The 11,340-nt window shown below is 39.6% G+C and overlaps 1 protein-coding gene across 1 annotated transcript in view; it reads left to right on the top strand.

Annotated features, from left to right (window-relative positions):
* TIMMDC1 (translocase of inner mitochondrial membrane domain containing 1) overlaps positions 1–9,879 on the top strand; it is a 63,192-nt gene extending 53,313 nt beyond the window's left edge. The window contains exon 7 of the mRNA XM_006864153.1: positions 9,684–9,879. Coding sequence (XP_006864215.1) covers positions 9,684–9,834 — 151 coding nt within the window. The 3' untranslated portion in view covers positions 9,835–9,879. The remainder of the gene's footprint in view (positions 1–9,683) is intronic.
* The last annotated feature ends 1,461 nt before the right edge of the window (positions 9,880–11,340 follow it).

Here is an 11,340-nt window from a genome sequence, read left to right as displayed (position 1 = left end):
ATATATAAAATATTTATATATTATATTATACCAATTAGATCCCATTGATTGATAGTGCTATTCAGATCAACTGCATCCTTACTGATTTTTCAGCCTCCTGTATTCTTCAGGATAACCAAACCAAACCCAACCTACTGCTCACTGAAAGATTGGCAATTTGAACCCACCACCAGTCTCTGTAGGAGAAAGTTGTGATAATCTGTTTCCATAAAAATGTACAGCTTCTTGGACCATTTCTACTCTCTAATCTGTATTACATTCCTTCCCTCTGAAGAACTTCCTTTTACCACTTCTTGAAAGGCAGTGATGAATTCACTCAACTTTTGTTTTTCTTATAAAGTGTTTTTAAAGATAATTTTGCAGTATATAGAATTTCAAGGCATTTTGGTAGCGTATTGGTTGCAAGTTGGGCTGATAACCTTTACGTCAGCTGTTTGAAACTATCAGTGGTTCCATGGGAGAAAGATGAGGCTTACTGCTCCAGTGAAGATTTATAGCCTTGGAAACCCTATACAGGGTTGCTATGAGTTGGAATTGACTCTGTGGCACACCACCACCACCACTATACAGAATTTTAGGCTGGTGGGTTTCTTCTTTTAACACTTTAATATTTCACTCCATTCTCTTCTCTGTCCACACCCCCCCACCCCCAGTTATGGAGTTTATTAGAGAAATTAACATGTTACAATTCAGAGTTAGAAATATTCAGAATACAGAATACAGTTCTTTGGTAGTGACAGCCTCTTCCCAGCCATGCCGTCAGGAAGGTCTCTCTCTGGCCTTCAGCTCCTTGACCTGGCCTCTGGCCTGCTCAGACAATGTTACAAAGCTCTTTTAGTGATGCCAATGAATGCCCAAAGGGCATTCCACTCTGCTATAAGCCTCAGCCTGAAGGCACTCAGCTGTAGCTTCAGGAGGTAGCAAATCTAACCTCCTTCCCCCATTAACCCACTCTGCAAGTAAGCCTCCTGCTCAGAGGCACTCAGCTTTCTCACTCTTTGAACCCACCACTCTGTCTCTTGCACTTGCTCTTGGTTCTGCTGCTGCTGCATCTCTGGCACTCTTCGTGTCATGGCTTTCTATCTGTTGCGTTCAGGGACCTCAGGGTCCAAAGGACAAACTCCATTCCTGGCTCTTACATTAATTTTTTTTCTTTTATCCTTTTATTGTGAATTGAATGAAGGTTTATGGAGCAGATCATCAGTTTTACATTCAACAAATCATACTTTTTTATTACATGGTTGCAATCCATTCCATGTACCAATAGTTAACAATATTTACCTCTATTCACTCTAACTGTTGTATTCCTCCCTTCATCTTTCCTCTGCTAACCCACTCTTGTTGCATATTGCTTGCCCTCTCATCCATGTTAACATGTAGCTATGTTTATCCAATAGACTATGAATAATTTCCCCTCTCTGTTACGCTGTAACCATCCTTTTTATTTCCTCAACTTTTTACAACATTGTTCTCATACAATATTTGTCCATTTGTGATTCACTGATTTCACTCAGCATAATAATCCTCCACTTTCAACCATGTTGTGAGACATTTCACAAATTCATCTTTATTTTTTAAAATTTTGTAGTATTCCATTGTGTATATTGACCAAAGTTTGTTTAACCATTCTGTTGATGGACATTTAGGCTGTCTCCATCTTTTTGAGATGTCTCCTGTAGACAGCATATTGAATGATCCTGTTTTCTTATCCAGTCTACTCTCTCTGTCTCTTGACTGATGTATTTAATCCATTTACATTCAGTATAATTATCAGTAGGTATGAGTTGATTGCTGTCAGTTTTCTGTGGGGTTTTTTTTGTGTGTGTCTGTTTGTGTGTGTGGTGCTGCTGGATTCTTGGACATAATTTTCTATGATGAGTTCATCTTGTTTATGGGTTTTCTTTTCATTATGTTAACATTTACCAAATCTTTCTGATTTCTCCCCTTTTTTATTTTGATGTGCAGTTGTATTGTTTTTCTTAGAGGCTACTCTGTAATATATTAATTTTTTTCTCTGCTTAAAACAGTCTGTTTTATCTTGAAATCTACTTGACTTTATTGCCATATGGAAGTTCTGTATCTTCACCAGTCCCTCTTTTTCTTTTGTAAATGACTTCATTGTACATTGACACCTCTGGTTTGTTTTACTTTAAATACTTATATATCTGTTCTGGGTAGTGGTGTCATATATGATAATCTCAGGTTGTTGTCTGCTGGTGTTGGGTATCAGTCCAAAGAATTCCCTTTAGCATTTTTTATAAAGTTGGTCTGGTTATTACAAATTCCTTTAATTTCTGTTTATTGGGAAATATCTTCATTTCGCTGTTATATTTGAGGGACAGCTGCTGGATATATGATTCTTGGTTGGCATTTTTTTGTTTCTGAGTTTTGTTTGTGCTATTCCATTGCCTTCTTGCCTGCATGGTTTCTGTGGAGAAATCAGAGCTTAGTCTTGGTTTTCCTTTGCAGATAACTTTTTGTTTTTCTCAAGCTGCTCTCAAGATTCTTTTCTTGTCTTTGATTTTGCAGAGTTAGATTATGATATGTTTTTGTGATTTTCTTTTGAGATCTATCCTTTTAGGGTTAGTTCAGCTTCTTGTATGCTTATCTTTCATGATGTTAGGGATGTTTTCTTCCAACAGCTCTTTGACATTTTTCTCTATACTTTTTATTGTTTTCTTGTTTTGGAATTCCAATCACTTATAAATTGGTCATCTTCATGGTGTTCCACATAACTCTTAAACTTTCTTTGGATGTTTTCATTCTTTTTTCTCATTGTTTTTCTTGCATACTAGTATTGAGAGATTTATCTTTAAGCTCACTAATTTGGGCTTCCATTGCTGCAGATCTTCTCCTTTGCCCTTTTAATGTATTGTCCATTTCTGAGACCTTAGTATCAATTTTCTGGATTTCTAATTGCAGGTTTTCTATGATTTCAAAATATGTGTTTACTTTGCCTATTTGTTCTTGCTACGTTCTCTTGAATTTGTCTAAAGTTTTGTCTGTGCTCATCTTGCTTTCCCTAATCTTTCTGTCAATCCACTGAAAGTACCAAAATATCATTCTTTTGAATTCTTTTTCAGTTAGTTACATTACCTTTTTTTCCTCAGAAACGTTTTCTATCCCTGCATCTTGGTCATTTGTTTGAGCCATTGTCTCTTGTTTCTTCACGTGAGCTAAAATTGTTTGTTGTCTCTGGGGTATTGTGGGTTTGTTGTATTTGTAAAAACAAACAGTGTAGACCCAGAGGGGAGAAAGCTCTGGAGGGCTCCTACTATTAAAGGAGCTCATGAGGTAGTTGTGGAAGGGATGTGACAACAGAATCCCTGGCTCTAGATGGAGTTCCTGTTGATATCGATGTTATCTATGTTCAGGGCACTCAATCCAGAAGTATTTGGTGGGGTCCCTTGATGGATCTGGTTTCAGTGTCTGTTAGGACACAGGGAAGCTGGTTAAATGCTGGTCTGGTGGCTCTGTGGGATTTTGTAGGTCTAGAACCGAGCTCACCTGAATCCAGGCACCAAAGTGGTACACCTAAGTGGTGAAACTGTCCCTGGCTCACACTGGTATAATTCTCAATTATGTGGTTCTGACCTCCCAGATAGCAGAGTCTGTGCTAGCGGTGGATGAGGGTGGAAGCTGCCCACACCTCTGGTTACCAAGGGAATGTGGAGGAAAAATTAAAAATTGCACCTTTCCTGTCACTCTCTAGAATCTGCTCTTCCAGGCTTCCCTCTGCTGCCAAAGCTGCTCACAAGATGGTTGAGCTGTGTCTAGCCAGCCATTCGCTAGTCAGTCTCATTCTCTCTCTTACTGTACCTGCTTGACCTCTCCTCCCAGAAAACACACCATCCACCTCTCTAACTTTTCTTCTGAAGTTTAGAGTGCTAAAATTTTCATCTGTGTCTGTTTCATATGGTCTCTCCTTTCTTGATTGTAAACAGTCCATGTAGTGAATCTGCCTAATCTACCATCTTGCTGGAAGTCTCCATTCTCTTCTTGATTGCAAGGTTTCTGAAGAGAAATCCAGTGTAATTCTTACTCTTGTTCTTGTGTAAGAAGCCCTGGTGGTACAGTAGGTTAACCCTTGGACTACTTACTGAACGATTGGCAGTTCAAACCCACAGCCACTCTGGGAGGATAGATGAGGTAATCTGATTCTGTAAAAATTTATAGCCTTCAACAGCTCTACTCTTCTGTAGAGTCACTATGAGCTGGAATTAATTCTATAGCAGTGAGTTTGGGTTTGTTTCCTCTCTAGATATGATAATTTTCGTCCCCCTCTACCATCTTTCAAGATTCTCTGTTTGCTTTTGATTTTCTGTAGTTTGAATATGATTTGTCTAGTTATAAATTTTTAAAAATTTGTGTCTTAATGGATCTGTGGTTTGGTTATGTGTCAACATTTTAGGAAGATTCTTCACCTTCTCATATTTATTTTGTTCCTTTTTCTAGTATTCCTGTTGTGCATTTGTCACACCTTTTTAAAATTACCCTATTCTTGTTGCTTATAAGTGCCATCAAGTGGGTTCTGACTCATAGTGACCCTGTATAGGGTTTCTGAGGTTTTAAATCCTTGTGGGATCAGAAAACCTCACCTTTTTCCCATGGAGTGACTGGTGAGCTCAAATCACCATGTTATTGTTAAGTGCCATTGTTGGTTCCAACTCATAGCGACCCAGTGTAGAGTTTCTGAGGAGCAGCTAGTGGATTTGAACCGCCAACCTGTGGTTAGCAGTCTAGTGCTTGTCCTACAGCATCACACCAGAATTCCTGAACCACCGTAGTTCTTGAATATTCAGTTCATTTTTTCTATTGTGTTGTTTGTTTGTCTTCCTTTTCAGTTTGGGAAATTTCTATTGGCATATTTTCAGGCTCACTGATTATTTCTTCTTTTGGCAATACCCAGTTTACTGATGAGCTCATTAAAAGCATTCATCGTTTCTGTTACAGTGTTTCTGATTTCTGACTTTTTTTTTTTTATTCTTAGAATTTCCTTCTCTTTGTTTATATTATTATCTGGTCTTGCATGCTGTCCACTTCTTTTTACTAGACTCCTTAGCATATTAGTCATGTTGTTGTTAAATCAATTCCGACCCATAGTGACCCTGTATGGGGTTTCCAAGGAGCAGTTGGTGAGCTTGAACCACCGACCTTGAAGTTCAAACAACTTTGCAGTTGGACGCATTGGCCCACAGTGCCACGCCAGGACTAAATTCACATTCTGATGACTTCATGTTGTTGTCATTGTTAAGTGCCATTGAGTTGGTTCCAATCCATAGTGACCCTGTATAGGGTTTCTGAGGAGAAGCTGGTGAGCTTGAACTGCTGACCTTGAAGTTCAAACGGCTTTGCAGTCTGGCGCATTAACCCACAGCATCACACCAGGACTCCGGATGACTTCATGTTGTTGTTGGTAAATACCATCGAGTCAGTTCTGACTCATAGTGACCCTGCATGGGGTTTCCGAGGCTATAAATCTTTATGGGAGCAGAACACCTCATCTTTCTCCTGCAGAACCGCTGGTAGTTTTGAACTGGTAGTTTCGAACTCTACAATATCTGAGTCTGATTCTGTTACTTTCTCTGTCTCTTAACACTGTGGTTTTATAACTTTTAGTGTGCCTTGTAATTTTTGTGTGTGAAATGCAGACTTGTTTAGTATTTTGTGTACTTGTCCTTTACTGCTGCTTGCTTGTTTTCGTCCTTCCTTCCTTCCTTCCTTCTTTCTTTCCCTTCCCTCTCCTCTCCTCCCTTTCTTGCCCTCGTTTGGTGTGAGGTTTTGTACTGATCTGTATAGGACATAGCAAACCAAATCCCCCACCATCGAGTCTTTTCCTACTTGTAGCAAATAGGGTTTCCAGGACTGTCATTCTTTACGGGAGCAGACAGCCTTATCTTTCTCTTGTGGAGTGGCTGGTGGTTTTGAACTGCTGACCTTTTAGCTAGCAGACCATCATAGAACCATATTGTTTGCTGTAGCTGGAACTACCAGAGGCTAAAGTTTCCTCTGAAATTCGTGGTTTTGTCTCCCCTGTTGTCTTTGGGTTTCCCAGGGGCAACTTTCAAAAAAAGATCTCAGTGTCAGGTTCTCTCCTGTTATTATTATACAGGAACCCTGTATAATAATACAGTATTGTATTACTGTGTAGTGTATAATGATACAGTAATATATATATAAATGATACTGTATAATAATTCAGTAATGTATCAGGAGCTTAGGAAACGATTCCACATTCTTCACAGTGCTTCTCGGTATTCTTTTCTTTGAAGCACCCCTTAGGTAAGATAGACATCCAGAGCGGGCTCGAGTTGGGTATTTCCTCCCTTTCACATTAATGAGGCAGCTCAACTGGGCATTTCCCTCTCCCCATGTCTGTTTGGCTCTGGTAAAACCCTCGGTGATTACATTCTTGTAAGTAGTCACTGTTAAGGAGAACAGAGTGTTCTGGATGTTTCAAAATGATTACTTTTCCCTACTTTAGCTAAAGTATGAGGGGATTTTTCTTAGTTTTTGAGAACATGGTGGGACGCCAACAGAAGACATCTACTGCTGCCTTGGTAGTTCAATAGATGAACAATCATTGTTTTCAGTATTTTGATCTGAAACCTCCATTTGTGCTAAACACACACCCACAGATTCTCTTTCTCTCTCAAGAAATGCCTTACTACATTGGCTACCCAGAGGCAAGAAGTGACTGGCTTACAAACTTTCAAGAGGGAACCTAGATCCAGAGGTCATGGAGCAAGGTAGAATCTCCACTGAGTAGTATCCATTCTGCCTAGTCAGGGCTGATGAAAGGAGATGTGGATAGGTCTCTTGAGATACAATAGTGAGTAATTGTTATCAGGACTGAATGTAAGGGCTGGAACTGTAAAGGTAGATGTTTTGGGGCAAAGGGAGGGGAGTGATTAACCTTGCAGTCTAGGAGCGGAGGTCCCTGGGACCGTAAAAGGAGAAGAGCAGAGAACGGAATCCTACCCAGAGAAGCATTAATGCCAGGGATGGAGGCAGAGATGATGACGTGGGGAGATGGAGTGTCTGGAGACTTTGGACCTGGAGAGGGAGAGGGGCGGTATGCAGACCAGGGTGGGCAGGCTTGCGGGGTATACCCTTTGGTTGATGGATGATGCATGGAAGGGATTGGTAGCCATGGCAAGGAAATGATATACGACGGGATCAATGTGAAGCTGATGTCCTCCCATGTAAACTATCACATAATTCACAATAAAGCATTAAAAAAAAGAAATGCCTTCGTATCTGTTGACCTGCTGTCCAAGGACCTAAGCTGTAGAGAAGAAAGAACATGGATTTTGAAGTGAATGAAACCTTAAAAACTGGCTTTAAATCCAGCTACATTATTAATTAGTGAAGGAGCTCTGGTAGCGTAGGGGTTACGAATCGGGCTGTGAGCCGCAAGGTCAGCAGTTCGAAACTTCCAGCGTTCTGCGGGAGAAAGATGAGGCGGTCTGCTCCCGTAAAGATTTACAGCCTCAGAAACCCTGTGTAGGGTCGCTATGAGTTGGAACCGACTCCACGGCACACAACAACAACAACAACAACATCTTAGTATTTTCCTCAATTTCAAGCTTTTCATTTTCTTAGCCACTCTGAGGGCAGATTTTTATCAAAATATGCTTGTTTTGTTATTTCCTTTTCATGGGAAGAGAGAGGGTAGGTGGGATATGTAGATATCTAGATTGTAGGGTGAAACATTTGAAATTCTTAATGCCAATATAAAATATGATATAGAAAATTAAAAGCATGAATGTATTAGCATATTTTGAATTCTCCAGGTTACATAAGCGATCTCTTTTTTTTTTTATTAAAAAGTTTTCATTGTAAATTGAGTGAAAGTATACAAAGCAGAGCATCAGTTTTGCATTCAACATTGTTTCATTACAATGATTATAATCCCTTCCTTGTAACATCAGTTAACGGTATTTCTCTCTATTCATTTTAGCTTTTTCTTTCTTTTTTTTTAAACACTCAGGCATATATAATAATTTAAACCACCAAAGGGCACATTCTGCAAGCCCACCTCCTGGCCACCAGCTCTTGGTCGCTCTAATTCCATGAATTTAGATTCTTCAGCTGCTCCCTCTCTCCATGTCCTCATCTCTGCTTCCGTCTCTGGTGTTGCTGCTTCTCTGGATAGGTTCCCACATTCCACTTGAGCTCATCTCCCTTGATGGTCCTAGAGTCGTCTGTTTCCGGACTGTAAGATTAAGTACTCCCCTGTTTTCGTTACAAAACTTCTACCTTTACAATTGTGACAGTCGTAATTAATCATAACAATACTCACTGTTGAATCATAAGAATCTTATCCACATCTCTTTTCACTAGACCCATCTAGACAAGATGAAAACTATCCAGTGGGGACTCTGTCTTTCCCCGTACACTTTCAAACTATACTCCCTCATGAAACCTTGTAAGCCAGTCAGTTTGTGCCTTTATTGCCCCCTCATGTTAGGTTGCCAGTGTCTAAGTTGCCTATCCCTATTTACCTTGTATACAGAGGGGGGATAGCATTGATACTTGATGTGAAGACTCATTCCCTAAGAGATTTCATTTTTAAAAAGGAATTTTTGAGAAAGAGATTAGAAAAATAAGAAAAAGATATTTGATAATTGAATGTGTTATAAAAAGTGAGGAAAAGAGTTAATATTTGGAAAACAAACAAATAATAAGTATATTTCAGTTTTAAAAAAAAGGAACTAGACGAACTAAAATTGATCAGTGAATTAGAAATAGAAATCGGGAGAAGAGGTAATAACTTGAATTATAGTAATGAAAGAATACTTTGGCAGAAGGAAATAGTGTCAAGAATGCATTCTATGAGGGGGATTCAATAAGGTCATGGAAAATGAAAGTAAAAGATAATGGAATTTTTCCATGTACTTTTGAAAGCCCCCTCTGTATATGTATATGTGTGCATGTGTGGTATTGCTGGGGTTGGTTAAATCAGTAAATGGTTGTATATGTCTGCCTCTTAATGTAAAAATAACTAGGAAAATCAAAATGAGAGTCTGAAAAACTGCCTTATTGAGCAGAAAACATAGAGAACTGTCTATGGAGATATGGAAGAGGAAATAGTCAAATATGGTTGAGAGAATGTTGCAGATGATCCTGAAAGAGAAATACAAATGGAAAAAGAATGATCTACTATTCAGAAATTACATTTTAACTCTTCAAAAAAAAAAATCTATTTGTAGTGTTGTCCTTTCTTTTTTTTACATAGATTATAATTTTTATAGGCGTTGCCCAATTCTTACAAGGTCTGGCAACAAAGTTTAACAGAGAGGTAATGTGCTTTAGTTCCTCTGGTCCTTAGGACATGAGAAAGTCAACAGTGAGGCTCACACCTCAGTGCAGGCTGCTTTAGCTCCCTCACATCACCCTGAGGTCCTAGATTTCTAACCCTGTTATCCCTAAGACTCTATAGGATTCTGTTCTGACTCCAGGACCCAGAACCTTATAATATTTTAAGGATAAAAGCTATAGTAGGTTAGGAATAGGAAGAAAGTCACGTTAATTGAAGTATGAATAGTAGTGTTTGCTCACGAGTTGTCATACTCAAGCAGGGAGAGTAAGAATTCTATATATTTTTTTTTTCTAAATCCACATAAGAACTAAAGAAATGGAATGGGACTTAATATATCTTTTGCATTCTTTGATTACAGGAAGGCCAGACTACATGTTACTGAGTTCGTCCATGAAGAGATTGAAAGTAGTTTACAGAAAAATCAATCTGAGAATGATGCTCAGAAAATTGAAGCATTGTTAAACCTTCCTAGAAACCCTTCATCAACAGATAAAGAAGACAAAGACTGAAACCACTCTGGATTTGAAAATAACTTGCAGAGTTGAAGGCAACTGTGTCCACTTAGGCCAGTGGTCAAGGGCACTCTTTGGTCAGCTTGCTGGGGCATACTCCTGTTTAGTAAGCACTGGCACCTGTAGTGGTGCAGATTTAAAAAATAAAGAAAAAAGTTGGACTATTGTACCTTCACTTAGCCTTCCATTTAAATACTATATGTAACCAGTAGAGATGTAAATGTGAACAGGTATGCATTGCTTAATATCCACATGCTCTTTGAAATAGGATATGATATGATGTAGACATTTTGTGAATACCTGTGTCCACAGGGTGTAGGGCTCCCAGGTACACTGGCCCTGGGCCCCTGTGCATTGTGGCCCTGTCTGTCAAGCCATCTGTAGGTAAGGCCAGCCTGTCTGTAAAAACCTACCTGGAGAGGGGCCAGGGCAGGCTAATAGTGCCTGAGCCAGGGCTAGAATGCTTGACGTGTGTACTTTTCCATCAATGCGTATCGGATCACACCAGGCAAAGTGTGGGAACTATATCCTTGAAGTCATGGCAGTCAAGTGGGGACAGAGTTCCAAGTTTGGGTCAGGCCTTACATCACCACAGACTAGGAGGCTTTCTGATCACAGCCAGCAACAAGGCAGAAGTGGGGCTTTGACCTCAAGATGAGAGTCTGGCATCCTGGCACTGAGACACCTTGGTGCCCCGACTCACAGACATGTATGCGGTTGGAGTGGCCTAGACAGATTCTAAGCAACATATACCTGTATTTAAATTTAAGGCTAAGTAAAGTGAGGGTATAATAAGTGTATTAATGTGTACTTCTTTTCACTGGATTTTACAAAAGTAAATAAAACATTTCCAGAAAGATCAAAGTTGAATTTTGCATGGATGTATTTATTCATTTTGTGTTTTGCTGTCAAGGGCAGTCGAGTTAGTTCTGACTCATAGCGACCCCGAACAGGGTCCCCAAAGCTGAAGTCTTTGCTAGGCCCCTGTGGTTTACAGTCCAGTGCTTATCCTACAGAGTCACTGTGTTCACATATTTATTCATACAGGCCTTTAAATATGGCATTCTGAGAACCTCTAGATATAGGAGACGAAAGAAGCAGGTAAGGCAAATGAAAGGCTTGTGAAGTGCTTTTGCTCTTGAGTCCTGGAAGCAGCATGGGCTTGTATATATAATAGTGCTTGGTTTTATTTTAATAGAAAATGAGGATGATTCTTATGCCATTTGAAATAAAATATAAATTTACCAAAAAGAAAGTGGTTGTTAAGTGCCGTCGAGTCAATTCCAACCCACAACCAACCCTGTATAGGGTTTCCAAGGAGCGGCTGGTGAACTTGAACCACTAACCTTGCAGTTCAAGTGACTTTGCAGTCTGACGCATTAGCCTACAGCGCCACACCAGGACTCCAAATAGGAAGTAGATAAACATTATTGGCCACTTGGCCAATCCATCTCGTTGGGGGTCTTCCTCTTTTTCTCTGACCCTCCATCTTATCAAACATGA

The sequence above is a fragment of the Chrysochloris asiatica genome, unplaced genomic scaffold (genome assembly GCF_000296735.1).
Source record: "Chrysochloris asiatica unplaced genomic scaffold, ChrAsi1.0 scaffold00061, whole genome shotgun sequence".
NCBI lineage: Eukaryota > Metazoa > Chordata > Mammalia > Afrosoricida > Chrysochloridae > Chrysochloris > Chrysochloris asiatica.
Note: the sequence above shows the minus strand (reverse complement) of the source record. Positions and strands in the feature narration are given on the sequence as shown.